The sequence below is a fragment of the Halichoeres trimaculatus genome, unplaced genomic scaffold (genome assembly GCF_033239565.1).
Source record: "Halichoeres trimaculatus isolate MK-OKI-2021-1 unplaced genomic scaffold, fHalTri1.1 fHalTri1_scaffold_9, whole genome shotgun sequence".
In the NCBI taxonomy this organism is placed as follows: Eukaryota; Metazoa; Chordata; class Actinopteri; order Labriformes; family Labridae; genus Halichoeres; species Halichoeres trimaculatus.
Window position 1 is genome coordinate 10433681 of NW_027437188.1, and position 16583 is coordinate 10450263.

The window sequence follows — 16583 nt, forward strand, 5'->3', positions numbered from 1 at the left end:
AATAAAGTAGAATAAAGGCCAGATAAAAGTATTTTATATTAAAGAGCAATAGTAAAGCTGAGAAATCTACCCCATTTTTGCGTGCAAGACGGTGTTCTTTGGAAATGAGAATTCATGGAGCATGCTGTTGTTGTCAATAAGTGATTCTGGATGATACCACTTGCTGCTCAGCTGAACAGCTCAACGATGGAGACACACCCTTAGATTATTTCAATGCTCAACCAACCTCCTTTAAAGTTTAACAGCTTCTCCTTATTAGTGCATACCGTTCCCAGAAAGTCAGCGAGAATAAGTCGTAATTATGCATTCCTTTTGACAATGATATCTCAGAATGAAACTGAAAACACACAATCTTAAAAAAACAGCTTTATTTAAAAGATAAAAGTGCCTCGCTTATCAAAATACCTGATCCATGTACCCACTGATTCTCAAGCATTGATTCAAAGTGCCTTTTGGAGAAGTTAAAACACATGGTGGGAAAAAGCAGTCCCATTCCACTGTCAGCATTCAGGATAAAAGAAATGACTTTGCTTTAAAAGCACTGATTGGCCAGATAAGCCACTGGTTATTCCTTCAGCCACTGCTGGAGAAGGTAGAAGACGTGATCCCGAGCCAGAGTTAGCTGGGGGAGGTCAGCAGCCCTGGCAGGGTACATGTTGGCACAGTGGGCTGTTCCTGGATAAGAGACAAAATATAATGGATATAATTAGGAAAGAACAATTATACTGCGATTCTCTGAGTTACAAGAACAATTATCCACCTAATAAAGTCAAAGTAGAACAAGGAAAACATTGTTCTGCTCTGAAAACAAAACCACAACTGGAACTCAGTGTAACGTTAGCTTTTGATTCTACAGATTTAAGGCCTTCTCTTGTTTTAAATACATTAAGAGGCTTTAAGATGAACTCTAGTGAAGAACAGGTCAACTTAAAGGCACCTTTGGGCCAGAAACAGGAACGCAAAGAAGAAAAAATGTTGGGGGAAGAGTTTTGTGCTTCTGGTTTTTTAACATGTTATTTACAAACAGTCAGGATTTGGAAGCTTGGACTCAGCTTGACCTATTTCAGTGTAAAGAAGGAAAAACAAAGCTTTTAACAAAATAATTCCATCACAACCACTATCTTGGAAGCAACTGTGTCAACGCGACCAAGGGAAGTAGAGCTTTCTCCTGCACTCTGTGACTGACATGCAACCTGAAGACCTGGGGCAGAGAGGAAGGCCCATGTTGCTAACACTGAGGAGAAGCCTCTTGCACACAGAACCATATCCTGACCAGTTGTCCAAAGGCACAATAAGGTCCTCATGGCAATAAAAATGGTAGGCAACAACGCTCAAAAGAGCAGCAAAAGCGGCCAATAACCACCCAATAGATCTGATTGACAAGGCCATGTTGAAAGGATGGCACGCAACCATCTTTCCCACTGAGGTATGCTCCACCGTGCACACTCACACATCAACACACTTTTCTATTTCACTGAAAACAAGGTTTGACAGGAGCATGAATATCTTATCCTAAAGTAACCAAAAAGCTTTCACTTTTCTTTTTTAGCTGCATGAACTGATGAATCTGAAGGAGCAAAATTCCAAGAGCATGCTTTTTGGGCAAAATGTGTCCTCCAATACACTGCTGTATGCATTAGTTTTGAAGTTGTTCTTTTGGAGCTTCAACGGTACATTAAGAGGGGAAAATGTGCCTGGCACATGCTCTTGTGGACTTGTGCTTGGTGTGCATCAGTTTTTGTTAAGCTAGCAAAATTTTGTAGCAAAAATTGGTTAATAGACCCAATCATTGCTTCCAATCCAGGTTAAACTACACAAGACCTTATGTCTGATGGGTCTTCAATCAAAAATATTTTTAAAATCTTTAAGAATTCCAACTGGAGCACCGGCAATTCACAACAACACTTTTTGCTCCATGTAACACAAACAATTGCATAGTTGAAGCTAGTCACCTGCAGGAAGAAATATGCATTGATGTTTTTTGGGTTTCAAAGGGGTTGCAGTGTTCTTGTAGAAAGACAGACTGCTGATCTGAAAGCTGTTTACATATCAGAGCTCCATGTTGGTGCTTTAATAAAGTGCTCACACACTGAACTTTGCAACAGCATAGTGGCCCACTGAGGGGTTTCACATCACAGTATGATGTTGTGAAAGCACAACGGGGATGGCTTGTTAACAAAGAAGTGACACACAAACCCTTATAAACTTGCATGAATGCAAGGCTAGGACTGGGTACCTTTCACATATGAAACTATATGGTACCTGGCAATTGGTATCGGTACTCAAGGGTATCAATTCTCTGTACTTTTTTGTGTTTATGTGGTAGAAAATAAACATTTGTTGAATAATAAATATATATTTTTTCAATTTAACATATTTACTCTTCAATAAATGCAATGCTGTGTTCATGTCCAGGAAATCACCTCCACTCCCTCACAGTCACAAGGATGTGTTTAGGTGCCTTAACATGGTACCTATCGATTTTACATGAATCGGTACCCGGTACTTTTGAATGAATTCCGTCGGTGCCTATAAAAGTACCTAATTTGGTACCCATCCCTTTGCAAGGCACTGTCTTTGTCTGCCATTGTCTGTCCCCAAATATACCTCTGTTTCTAGGAACTATAATTGCTACATCACCCAGTCAGAATGATAGGTTTTCAGGGAATCCATCCACCCAGCTGGCACGTTGACAGGATTGATGGCATGTGCAACTCAGATTAGATCAGAATTTTGAAAGTGGCTCATTATGTGTACCAACCTCTAAATCCAAAGGACATCACACTGTAAGATCACAAAGTGACAGTTCTTCTTCTTCACACTCTCACCTTTGATGAAAACAGCAGGCAGATCAGGACTGATGTCCAGAGTGATTCCCAAGGCGTGCCAGGGGTCAATGGACCCGTTAGGGAACACTATTCTACTGGACCGAATGTTGTAGCTGCCATAATACTCGTTGGTCTGTGCCACTGCCTCAGCCACTTGCTCAGCACTAACATTGTAGAAGTCTGCACACTGGCTGACGTGGAACCTGAATGAGAGAAAACAGATTCAAAACCAAGTGTTTCATAAACACAAAACAAAGAAAAAAAACATATTTGGAGCAGATGTTCTGATGAAAACATAACAGAGAGTTTATTAGGATAACAGCAAGCTCATTAGGCAGAGACTCACATAAGAGGAAAGCCGGCGAATGGCTGGTTTGGTGAATCAGTGCTCTGGTAAAATCCAAATTCAGTGCAGGTCTGGTAGACCCACTGTCTCCCTGACAACACAAACACAAAAACACAAAATTTACCCGAGGCCAGAACATTTAGCTGCTTCATAGAAATCAAAGCACTTCCATATTTCAACAAACAAATTAAAACAGCTGCAGAAAAAGTGTTCCCTCTCAGTGTTTGAGCTGTAATCAACGGAGGAAGGAGTGAAAGCAACACGACACAGGAGGCTGTTTGTGGGAGTTTCTGCAGATACATCCCAGTGGTTTTTTAAGAGACCACTTTCTGTTCCAGTTTTCCTCCCACTCATGAAACCAAAGCTGGGAACTGGAACCACAGCCACAGGGCAAAAGTACAACATGGAGCATAGAAAACACATTTTCAGTCTAACATAGAAAGCTGTTACTCAATCCTGATCATGAGAAAGCATAATCGAGTAAAGAAACAGCACTTCCTGTCTGAGAAAAGTCTGCATCACTCATCACAATTTCAAAACAAACACATCTTGGATTTTTTAGAACTTGATCAAACATTTATAACGCTCAATTTAACTCCAACTTGTTTCACCGTTTTACATAATCCCTGGGTTTTTTCAGCAGAGAAATGATACCATTACATCTTTGTGAGCGAACCAACCTTGTCAGGACTCAAACCTAATTAGATCTAAACACACAACCAAAATGGGTCTTCAGACTCCAACCACATCCCATCATCACACACATCCTCTCTTGTTGCTGTGTTACATTCTTGTCTCCTGAGGCTAGCTCTGTTTGTGTTCTGCTGGAGTTTATTACCCCTGGATTATCACTGGAAGACAGTGGAAATTTTTGATCGGACACCATATTGTCTGTTGGCAAAACATAAAAGAACATATGAGATCCCGCCAAGGAACCTTTAGATGCAAGGAACATAAAAATAGCAGTCCTGAAGTGACATCTTAAAATAGAGTCCATCAAAATAACTCTGTTTACACTCATTAAATACCACTTCCCAGCACATCCAGACCCACCTCCCCCTGCAGCCGCTCCATTCCAGGACGTGTTAGTCATGTCTCTGAGGCAGTTGTTGAAGCTGGCATCCAGACATTTCATGGAGAAGGTGTCCATCATAAGGCGGGCCACAGCTGCGTAGCGGGTGTAAGGGTCCCCAAGTGAGGCGTCACTCATGATGCTGCACAGCACCTTGATGGTGATGTTGGTGCCCACCACGCCCTGAATTAACAACAACATAAGAAAAAGTAGAGAGAGATTTTTTTAGTCTATTAATCACAAATTATATGGACATGAGAACAGATGGCAGTTTTTGAGTCTTCTCTGACAGTTTCAGTTTATTAAATGAAATGGTTTTTATTGAAGAAGTAGCTTCATGACTGGAAAATTAAACCAATGAAAAAGTAGTTTTACTTGCGCTTTTTCCTTTAGCCAGTAGGGGGCAACTTCAGTGCTCCCTAGATATTCAACTCCAAATGATTAGAAAGATTAATCGTCTGTTTCTAAGGACCCCACTTCTCACTTCGGTATAAAGTGCCAAGGTGACATTGTAGCACTTTTATAATTGAACCTCACTTCAGTTTTTAGGTTTTCATCAACTTCCAGTTTTACCGTACTACATTTGCCAAATGTGTAAATCACTTAGAAGTGAATCAAAAGAGATTTGTTGGCAAGGATTTAAAAACTGCAGTTCTCTTTTCAAGTTACATCCAGACCACAGGCTGAATAAAACACAAACAGATCCTTCACAACGTAATCCACTTGTTTCTGAAGGGAGGTTTGGACACCAAATAATAGCAGTTACTATATTGGAAATATTGACTCAGCCTAAATTTGAGTCGAAACAGACAAAGAGGTGAAACTGAGGATGGCCTAAAGCCTCCTGGCAAACAGCTGCAGCGCGCGGGTCGTAAGTCAATTCAGCCAAACCTCTCATTATGCAAATCCGAGCATCTTTTAGTTCTAACAAATTTTAAATGGGTGAAAATGTCGCCACCTACCCACTGAGTATGAATAGAGACATGAGCCTTTCAAACCCTACTTTGAATGAGAGGTGGGAGAAAAAATCAAAAATGGATATATCTGGATTTTTTGTTTGACAATATCAAACTCGAGATTCTTTGTCAAAAAATCTTTTTTATTTAATTTAAATTCTTCATTTCAGTCTTTATTTACCAACTGGATTGAAAAAAGTTACCACTTTTCTCCAGCAGAGGGTGAAATGTTTCCCTCTGACTCACGATGTGCATTTTATGGAAAAGTGTGGCTCCTGATATAGTCTGTAGACATTCTCATCATCATTGAACTTTTTCCCATGGTCTGGTGTTTAAAAAGCAAACTAAAAATCGTAAATATCGAAGAATCGCAATTTAAATCGAATCAGCACACCAAAATCTGTGGTAGAATCAAATCACGAGAATACCTTATCGTCCCAGCCCTACTTTGAACCAGGTTTAAACTGTTTTTTTTCAGCTGTGATGATGGCAGCCAGCCTCAAGTGGACAGTAAGGGAACTGCAGTTTTGGCGTTCCAGCATTGGAGTCATTTTCAATGCCATGGGTCACTGCTTGGTCCTGATCAGATCTAAGCAGCAACTACGTGAGAAGAGTACAAATAGTTGTTCTTTTAAATTTAATACTTCAAACACTCAGGTACTTTGCAACTTTTACTAAAGCAATAATTTAATATCCACTTCTGCAAAAGTTTCTTTCTTCTGTACTTTTACTGAAGTATACCTTTAAGTACTTCATCCAACACTGCTCAGAGCACATTTCACTGAATTTACAGGCTCCACTGTTCATGCTCCATTCTTCTACATACTATGTAATGCTCAGGATAAAAAATATGTTTCTTTACAAATTAGAACTTATGACAGTCCTAATCTGATCTGAAACCTTTAGTTGTCAACTATTGATAGCATTAAGCCACTTTGTCTTGTCAGCTATGAGTTTGTTTTCTTAATACTGTCAAAAAGGAAACAACAGGTGGAAAATAACTGAGTGCCATCATTAGCAATCTTTCCATATTGCCTAATAAATAAGCAAATATTTTACTTTATTCTAAAATATTGCACCCTGTTCCTCTAGAGTGCAGTTATAAGCACTTATCAAGGAGGAAATGATGCTCAACTTCTGGATAACAAAGTTAAAATTAACCCCAAGCACAGCAAACATCACTGCTCCGTCATGTATGTGGAGGTTTTACAGCTTTATTAACATCAGAGCTAATTTAACAGCTTGGGGAACGTTTATATACCTATAGAGACCTCTTGCTTATATATGAACCCATAACACGACAGAAATCCAGCTTTCCTCTGGGTTACACCAGTCTGGCTCTCAGGCGGAGCTCTCTCAGGTACAAACTTGCTGAAAACAAACAGCAGCGCTGGAATGAGGGCTGGAGGAGTGGTTACAGGTTGTTCTTTGGTGCAAAATGAAAGACTTGTTAGCTATAAGTGACCCTTGACTACTCTTACTTCCATCTGCATCTTCCGAGGAAAAAGCAGAACTGTTGGTGCTTTATCTCCATCTCTGGTGTTATGTAATGTCCTTCCGTATTTTATAAAGCAACCATTGATAACCCCTCGACTGTGAAGCAACCGCTCTGACTCTTCTGATTAAATTACACCTCCGCCCCAGATCGTGCCCAAATTCCTGTGTGGTACCTAAAACCTTGTAGTTTGCTCTCCACACGGCCTTTTGTGTCAGAGAGGCAGCTGCTGGCTGCGTTTGTCTGCTGGTGCTGCAAACTCTGCTCCTCTCGGATCTTTTATAAGCATCTCTTTAGCTTGGGGCGACAGGAAACCAGAGAGACCACGGGGTCTTTTGTTACTCTTTCACATCAGCTTATTGGTAACCGGACTCACGTCTCCTCGAGGCACCAGAGGGACACAGAGGGGATGGGATGAAAGGAGGGGAGGGGAAAGGGAAACTGGGTTACAAGAAAGGGCCAAAGTTACTGAAAATGACAAAAAAGAAAAAATAAGATTGAGATTCAAACATCTCACCACAACTGGAACTTGTTTGCAAGAGCACCGGGTTTGTCCTTGAGTTCAAGCTAGTCTGTGTGGTTCATTGTCTGCTTATTTTTCAGGACAAAGATGACTTAAAGTGTGAGTTTTGGTTTGCTGCTTTCAAGATTAAAGGTTGCTTTTACTGTCTCCTGAAGGAAAACCATGTCTGTGATTCAGGAAATGAGTGCACAAACAAACAATGAAGACATTTACAGTACATCGAAGCACAGAGCATGGTGTGTGAAAGATGTTTCTCACACCAGGACACAAACCTGTTTGCTGCAGTTAATGTCAGAGCTGCTGGTGAGAAAAACCCAACACAAAGCACGTGCTGCCAAGTCAGATTCATACCGGGCGGTTTGACAAAACACTTCACCCAGCAACCTAACAATCAATCAGTCAATAAATAAAGCATTTTACACACTGAAATCAAAATGCAATCCCATGTAGAGGTTATAAAACTACAGGAATTTTCCAAATTGAAAACTTTCCATGGGAAATTTTGGAAATAAAGGGATACTTTTTGGGAGATCTGGAATTTATATTAATTCCATTTACCTGCTAGCATCTAATGCAGCATCCTTTACATTCCATCATTTATGAGTTTTTAGGAATTTTCCTAAACTGAGTCTGTCATGAATAAAGGCATAAATAATTGTCACAATACACAAAAAACGCCTGATACAACATTTATAAATGACTCTAATCAGTTTTTTAAAACTGCAGAACTTTAATGGTCTCTTCCAAAATAAAAAAAAACATGAATGGTGACAAATAAAAGAATATTTTATTAATCAAACTTTTAGAAAACTTCATTTAAGTTGTCGGCGACCGAAAATAGAACATTTCCAGTGTTCCTGAGCTAAAATTCCCATGGGAATTTTCAGCACTTTTCTGAAATTAACTGGAATTTTTCACCTCTTTGCAAACCCAAATCTCAAGTAATTTACAGAGCCACAGAGAAAACAGGTCATTTAAAACCACATCATTCTGATAACCCTGAAACACCCTAAATTTGGGTTAGGGTTGACTTTCAACTGAAGGTGGCGCTCTACTTGGTGGGATTGGGAAAATGAGGGCAAGAGGATTTCTGCAGGGACGTTTTCATATGTGTAGGTGAAAATAACTCAATGGAGAGGGGATTTTCAGCCACTAGGGCGGCACTATGGAGAATTATTTTAATTTCATTTTTTAATTTTTTTAAAAGCCCCTGAAATTATCAAATATTTTTCTTGGACCGATGTGTGTGCAAGCTTTGGTGAGTTTTGTTGGTCATGTTTTAGGCCCAAAATAAACTGTTTATGATCGTGAAATTTAAATAATGTTAATTTCTTGTATTCTAGGAAGGCCCCAATGACAGAGACAAAAGATAGTCAATGTTTGATTATGCTAGACTAACAGTCGATTCAAATAGTTGACCCCCGTCTAGAGCTAGTTTTCAGCACAGTCAAAGAAACGTCACATATATCCTTGTCTCCTTGCATTATTTTCTTGTTCTTTTCAGAATTCATTTCAAGTTCTGATGGTTTATCTCTATACTTCTCAACCCTTTAAAGCACCAGCAGACCCCTCTGATCCAGTCAACAGGGCCTAATGGTGTTCCCCATTAGAGGAAGAAAAACACCAGGGACAGATTACCCTCTGTAGCTGCTCTTCAGCTCTGAAAACCCTAATAGAGGTCATGAGACAGCTTTAAATTGTGTTCAATCTATTTAACATTTTAATTTTGTATCATTTTCCAGAACATTTGTCTCTGTCTTTACTGTATACTGTTGTTTTTTATACTGTCCCTTGTTTAGCCTGTGTCTGATCTTACAAGTACCTCAATGCAGATCTTGTTTTGCTTTTAAAGTGAGATAAATGAAAAAAACTTGACTTCCAAAAACTTGACCGGAGAAAATAAGCTTTCTAGTTAAATCATCCCTTTCCCAGTCTCCTTCAGCTTTGGTTTGACAGAAAACAAGTTACTCTATAACAAATTGCAGGCTTATTTCTTGCTCTACCACAATGACTGGTTTTTAAAGCTTTCACAACATTTCAAACAGGATGAGAAGTATAAAACATTACAGAGCAAACAAACCAGTTTTTAAAATCTTAACAGCTGAATCTCATTTTCTGACTTTCAGTGTTATCTTTGACAGTTGATTCTACTGAGACTGTAGAGGTTAAAAAATCAGCTCCTCTTCTCATAAAGAGAAAAAACTCAGAAAACAGGAAAAGCCCCTCACAGGCTGGCATCTTTGGGCCTCTTGCTTTAAAAAACACAGGTCGTATAAAGTTTCAGTTCTGCTTGGGTTGTATGTAACCTTCCTACACCTCATACCTGTGTTTCACTCAACCAAGACTGGACACCAGGTAAACCCCTGACCTACAGACGCTCTACACAGACTCTCTCTTTCAATCTGACTTACTGCTGTGAATGAAATGGAAAAACTTCTCGGCATGGCTGTATTTATATTCACAATAATAACAGAGTGTGACAATGGAGGAGAGATTAATCATTCTGACAGTAAGATATTTCTGATTTAAAGTGGTGGTGTCTGAGTATCTGCATACAAACTGTTTTCAGATGTTTACCGTGTGTACGATCTCACCTCAAACGCCCTGTTGTCTTCATTATACTGGACCACATCCATGAAGTTGCCTGCCAGCGTTTCCAGGAAGTAGGCCGAGTCCCTCTCTGTCTGAATCTGCAGAGGGGAGCAGAGGCTGAAGGGGGAGAAGGAAGGAAGGAAGGAAGGAAGAAGAGCAGGAGAGAGGAATTGTGGAAATAGGAAAGGAGATGAAGAAGAAATAAGGGGAGAAGAGGAAGATAAAAAAGAAGAGAACACATGGAAATTATTGCAGGGCTTTAATTTGGCAATTGAACAATGAACTTTGTATTGACTTAATTTCTTGGGACATCAAAGCTTGTGCTCTCATCTCTCTCATCTCGTCTGTTTGTGTGCAGATACAGATACTTCCTTCATGATGAAACTGTGACGCAAGTGCTGTATTCGCTGAGGCATTGTGGTCTGGAAGCAGAGCAAGCCACCACACCTACTTTGAGACCTTTGTGTGTTTGTTCCTGCATGAGGACATGTCTACAACGATGGGCCGCTTCATCTGAAAGACGCTAAAATAAAAGATGTCCCGTGTGGTCAGGACGTGCAGACACAGACTCAGGGATTCAGTATGTGTATGTGTGTGGCTGTGTAACTTCAGGGAGACTAACCACACAATTATAAATGACATTTAGCCTGTTTATTCATCATGATGACTGACCTAAGATTCACCAGAACAACCAAAAACAAGGGGTATACAAAGTCACACTGGAGGCAGCCAGAATGACTGCAGACGTGACAGAAGCCTGCTGAAAATAAGGTCTGCTAAAATACAAAAACAATGGAAAAAACGAAAAAAGAACAAAATATTTGGAGCTGAGAATATGCAAAGGAAATCGTGCAAAAGGTTTTTAAGTGAATGTGATCGTCATCTCAAACTGCATCAACAGGCATGTTGTTTTCAGGCCATCCATTTCAAGCCGTTAATCTGATATTTGCGCTACATGACAGGTATGATAAAATTATTTAAAGGAAAAGTTTGTGTTTCCGTCTTTCAGATGGCAGTGTATTAACAGTTCTACTGTAAGCAGATGAGAAATCTATTTATTCTCGAGCAGTAAGATGATTTTAATTCAGATCTTGACCCACTGCATCACACTAGAGCAGATCCCACAGTCCAGAGACCGAGGTATGGTTAGGAAAAACGGAGGGAAGCTCATTCAAGTGTAGCTGAACCTGCTGTCAACTAAGGGTGTATTCACACCTGGATCATTTGGGGCAGTTGTTCCAAAACAGGGAGCAGCCCCCCGAAACCCTGGTTTGTTTGGCCATATGTGAACACAGCATTTGCAGTGATGGGGGCAGTCATGAGCCCAGTTGACAATTGTACAGTCAAAACAGTAGAAGAAGCAGGAGAAGAAGGAGTAGAGAAGGCTGAAGAACTGAAGAAAATGAGTTGTGGGCTCACGTGGAGCAGTGAAGAAAAAAAGTGCCTTATGAAAGTGCCTTAACGCAGTTTAGACTCTTAAAAACTACATATATTGATCATATATTGATCATATAGCGCACACTGTTAGCCAGATAAGTGCTATAACGTTAACAAGCCACACACGATGTTGATGCTTCATGGCTGTTGTTGTTACCATTTGGAAAGTGGGTAAGATAATGAATGACTGAATGAATATAAGGAAACTCCCAGCCTTCTGGGTATGAATTCTGACCAAAAAGAAAAAAAAAAATCGATTGTACGTGGGATTTGTTTACAACTTTGGACCCCAAGAGACTTTTGCCTTGTGAACACAAACAAACCAAGTGACAACCGCTACAATTTTATCATTTTGTCCCTGAATTGCAACAAAGCAAAGGAGCCACAGGTGTGAATACACCCTAAGACTACCTTTGGTGCTCTTGAACCTTTTCAGGTATCCCTGTGGTCCACATAAACTTTAACAGTTGCAGTAACTGTTCACAGTTTTACACCTAGCACCACACAATATCAATATATGAGTACATTTAGAGTAAGAGTTTGACATTTATGGGAAGTAGTAGTTTTTGAAGCTGGTAGATTCATTTGTTTAAACTTGAGGGTGCAAAGGTGATTGTGCTAGGCTAAGCTAAGCTACGCTAACCACAGCCTCACAGCAATAACTGAGTAGTTAAGCAGTTATTTTGTGATTTGGGAGAAGTTTTATAATTTCACTTTTTCCAATGACAGGAAAAATAAAGGGCACACCACGTAAACCTTTGTCTTATCTAATTATTGTCAGGACAAGGACTCATAGCGCACAATTTTCATTCTCTCTTCTGCCAGTTTGAGAAGCTGAGCTCAGAGAGGCACTACTGAGTGCCTCTTGCCACAAAAAAAGCATTTCAACCCAAGTGTGGTTAACAATCTCAACCTTGTGAGATGACTGAAGAGACCTAATCCCTGCATGTGTAATATGTTGTTCTGCCTGTTTGTTACTTTGACTGTGTGAATGCTTTTGCTCACATTTTTTATCTGGAGAGCTTAAGACGGATGACATTTATTTTGTCAGGCCTTGGTAAACTATTTTTTTCATCATCCTATAAATAACTGTGTAGAGATGGTAAGGAGAACAGATTGAAAACCCTTACTTGAAGTCCTTGGTGATTTTATCATATGTCTTTGGGTCCTTCAGGAGCTCTATTAAGGTATCTGAAGCTTTTTTCACCAGCAGGGGGCACTCTGCATTCTCTGAGGCCAGCGAACGCCACACAACCTCCAAGTACTCTGGCAAAACACAAAAACAAGGACAGACAGAAGGACACTTAAACCTGCACTGCTGTAGAAAGACCAAGTAACACACCCAGAACCTGATCAATAACACAGGACTGTTTTCAGACAGTGAAAAAGCTCCAGTTCACCTCCAAATAAAGCTTGATTCCAGTTCTCGTCACGTGCATGAGAAAGTCTTTGTTTAAAAATGTTTCCATGAGTCACAACCAAAGTGAATTTCACAGTTTATGAAGCTCTAAAACAGGAGAAACTCCACGTTACGACAGCTTGGAATATTTTCACCTGGGGGGAAAGCCAACCTTCTGCTGACTAACTGCTGAGCTGTTTGGGGAAATGATAATGTTGCTGAGCCGCTGGCCGCACAGGAAAGATATCTGACCTGGGCTCAGCATCTGGATGTTGATCTTGTCTCGGATATTTTCCTAGAGAGGGCCAGTTAGTTAGTGTGTGTGGATGTGTGTGTGGATGTGTGTGTGTGCGTGTGTGTGTGTGTGTGTGTGTCCTTCAGATAAAACAAGCGTGTGGGTAGGAGAGAGCCGGTCCATGTTCAAGGCTCCTCTACTCTTGGTTTCATTATGGGGCCTTCCAGCAGGCTGAGCCAAACACAACACAGATAAAGAGAGAGAAGCCTTCCTCATCTCTGCTCTGTGTGGGACTCTGAGCTCCAAAACACCAAACCAAACACTAAGTGTGTGGTGAATTTCAACTTTATGCTTCTTCTTTTTTGACAAAATGTTGACTCAGAAAGATAGATTACGGGCAGAGTCGAATTTCTGGGAAGATGCCTTTTTTCCTTAACATAAAGCTAAATGTAATATTATGATCATCTATCATAATCGCGTCAATTTACAAGCGGGATCTTCAGTTAATGTGTTGACAGCCAATTAAACCTTTATTTCCTGTTTTTTAAACATTGATTTATCAAAATACAAATAAATGTGGGACCATTTGAAGGTTGTGTTTCCTGTGTAGCTGAGTGCTTAAGAGGGGCCGGTGTTTCCTCATACCTGGGAAGTTAACAGTGGCATGCAGAGGTGCACTCGTGGCTACAGAAGCATGAACCAGGTGAGGAAACTTCAGTCTGAACCAGGCAGCGAGAGAACCTGGATAGGACCCGCCAAAAGCCACCCACTTGCTGTCTGTCAGCCCTCTGTCCTTGGCCATCACAGTGCGAAAGTGAGCCAGGTCAGCCAGCGCCTGACGACTGCTGAGGTAACGCAGATTTTCTGTGCTGAGGTCCCTAAAGAAAGAGAAGACAGGATTTAAAGGAGGGTCTGAATTAACATTTTCAGTTTCCATTGAATGAGACTGTATAACAGACATGTGTAGCACTGCCATCTAGTGGTGAATCATCAGCATTACACACAACTACTGTACCAGTGTCCTTTCATTGATCCCACAATATTGTGCAATCTGGGCAGCTGACTCCTTTCAAAGTGCTGTGATAACATTTTCTTAAGGCTGATGGTTATGACTGACCTTTGGAGCAGGTCAGAGAGTAAAAGTGATGCTTCCTCAATTTTAGTTTTTACAGTTGGTGGAAAAGTACAAGAGTGACAAACCAAACAACTGTAGTGACATATTTTATAACAAGCAGCCTTTATGAGAATGTTGGATCGGCACACAGGACCTGTCTGTTTTGAATGTCTTTTTTATTTTTTCTTTACTTCTTTGAAACTTTTTTGGCACTTTTCCTGATCGACAAAAAACAGTAAATAAAACAAGATCAATATAGTTCATTTAGTGTCTTGCAGGAAAGGGTTCCTTGGATCAACCTAGCTCAGTTTCTTTCCACAATTTTGACAATAAATAAACTACAAACTACTCCTTAAAATTATCCAGGGTTAATCCATTCTGAGCATATGCTTTATTTGTAGCTCTATGGCAAACAAAGCTTCAGTTGGTTTCTTTCTTTGGTTTCTTATTTGGTTGATTTCAGCTTAATTAGATGTTTTGCACAACCATGCTTTTCTAAGGTCCACTGAGTGTTTTATAGCTTTACTCCCAGATATCATATCCGTCTCCCTCTAACTACACATCTTTGTATATTGACTTATTTTCTAGTGTGGTTTTTGAGTACAGCATTATGTTGCAGTTGTATTTAGACCGGTATATCCAGAATAAACTGATTCGGAGGGGCTTCAGCATCAGGGATTAACCAGGAGAGTCAGATTTACTCTGTTGGGTGGCTCTTCCCATAGAAGCGGTGTTCCAGCATTAAACACAGGGCTCCAAGTTTCTCAGCATAGGTCAGCCAGGTCCCCGTCTGCATCCAGGCAGGATTGGCTGGGCCTTCTCCCCCAATCATCAAGAACACCGGACCACCCACTTTGTAGAAAGAGTCATTTACAAAGTACCTCTGCAGAACAGGGGGAGAAACAAAGCAGAAAAAAAAGAGGAAGAGAGCAGAAAATCAAACAAAATGGTAAATATTAACTCTTGACCAATCTTATGTTGAGAAAAACTTCTTTATAGACAAAAACAGGGATAAAACTTTTGACTCAACTCACTGAATATCCTGTGTATATATTAAGCTACCATGCACACAACGTATTATTTTAAATTTACACATCTCTTTTACAGAGCCCTCAGTGGAAAATGCAGGTTAACACTTTATTTAAAGCTAGTGTCCTGTAATGATGCGTCAGTTTCAGTTGTTTTCTTAAATTCTCAACTTAATTTACACATTACAGGCATAACAAAGCTCTTTTCAATATTCTTACAGACAAATCTGCCTCACAGTCTCTAGACAATTTTTTTTCCCTTGTGTCTGAACACTATGTCTAGCCAGGACTTGGCGTGTCATGCTGCAGCTAAGCCCATTTCTATAGGAATTATTTCTGGGCTTCTGCAACTCTGAGGATAAAAGACAAATTAATCGGATCAGATTAAAATAAATAATCAAAAAACATAACAACTGAGATTAACTGAGAGTAAATGATGCATGTCTTCTCAGGGCATCCATACATGGAACAGTTATTGTTATGCTTCATTTATCATGTTGGCTACCATTCTCTTCATTACATTTCAAGTTTTCTTTTAATAACTTAGTGTGTTTTCTTTCTTTCTCTCCTTTCAGCAAGGAACTACAGTCGTGCAATAATTTACCATTAATGTAGTTCTGGTTAGACATTTTATGCAAGGACAGGTGCACCTCTCTGTTCTTTTCTCACTTACTTCCTCCTCTTAAACAGCTGTTTCAAGCTGTTGAACATAGGTTCACTTTCTCTTAACTCCAAAACCTCAAAGCAAGGACTGACTTAGTCTGATTATTCATCTGTTTTTAATTTTCTATCATTCAGCTCTGGAGAAGAAACGAACCAGACCTACTTGCTTCCACTCCCTGCTGTCTGCACCATTGTAGTGATCCAGTTTCTGAGTGAACCACTGCTCCTCCGAGACATCTCCAGGGCTGGTTTCCTGCACAAGGTTGAACCTCTTGAAGCCCTTGTACTGAGCCTCTCCAATAGTTAAAACAGAAAACAGGAAAAATGTGCCAAATTTCCACTGCAGCAACCTGCACGTCTGCAAAGCCATGCTGACACAGAAAGGGAAACAGACTGGGCATGTGATTCACCCTCAAGTAGTCATATGACCGTAGACGAGTGCGTCCGACGCGTTCACTGACTGCAAAATATCATGGGAAATTCAAGTTCCCACAGACCACAATGGTATGACCATATGACAGGGCGTGTTCATTTATTTATTCATTTACTTTTCCACATTTATCAGGAGATGTGCTCGATAATTTCCATTAATAATAAGTATGGATTTATCTCAGTAGTTGGACATTCTTGAGTGACGCTACGGCATATCACCCACTGCCACTTTAGTATTTTTTTTTCAGGCTGTGTGACAGGTGGATTCATCATTTTTTAATCTTTCCCTCCAGAAATCATCCTTTTATTTCCCTTTCACTGTTTATTTTATTATGTTGAAATGCTGAGTCAGCATCAGGTTTTAAACTATTCGCCTTCCCAAGATGACTGAATGTTTTCACCTCACCAATCTTTGAACTTTTTGACTTATTTCATTTTTGTTTACAAAATGTTTCATATTCAA

General features: G+C 40.0%; 1 protein-coding gene across 1 annotated transcript; it reads right to left on the reverse strand.

Annotated features, from left to right (window-relative positions):
* Window positions 1–9: 9 nt before the first annotated feature.
* Window positions 10–16123, reverse strand: prss59 (serine protease 59, putative). Its single transcript, XM_074678798.1, has 9 exons — window positions 15852–16123; window positions 14699–14880; window positions 13529–13761; window positions 12380–12515; window positions 9815–9929; window positions 4228–4429; window positions 3175–3265; window positions 2829–3031; window positions 10–675 (listed from the first exon to the last, which is right to left on the reverse strand). Exons 1-9 carry the CDS (start codon window positions 16056–16058, stop codon window positions 566–568), a joined length of 1479 nt encoding a protein of 492 aa, XP_074534899.1. The 5' UTR covers window positions 16059–16123; the 3' UTR covers window positions 10–565.
* Between the last annotated feature and the right edge of the window lie 460 nt (window positions 16124–16583).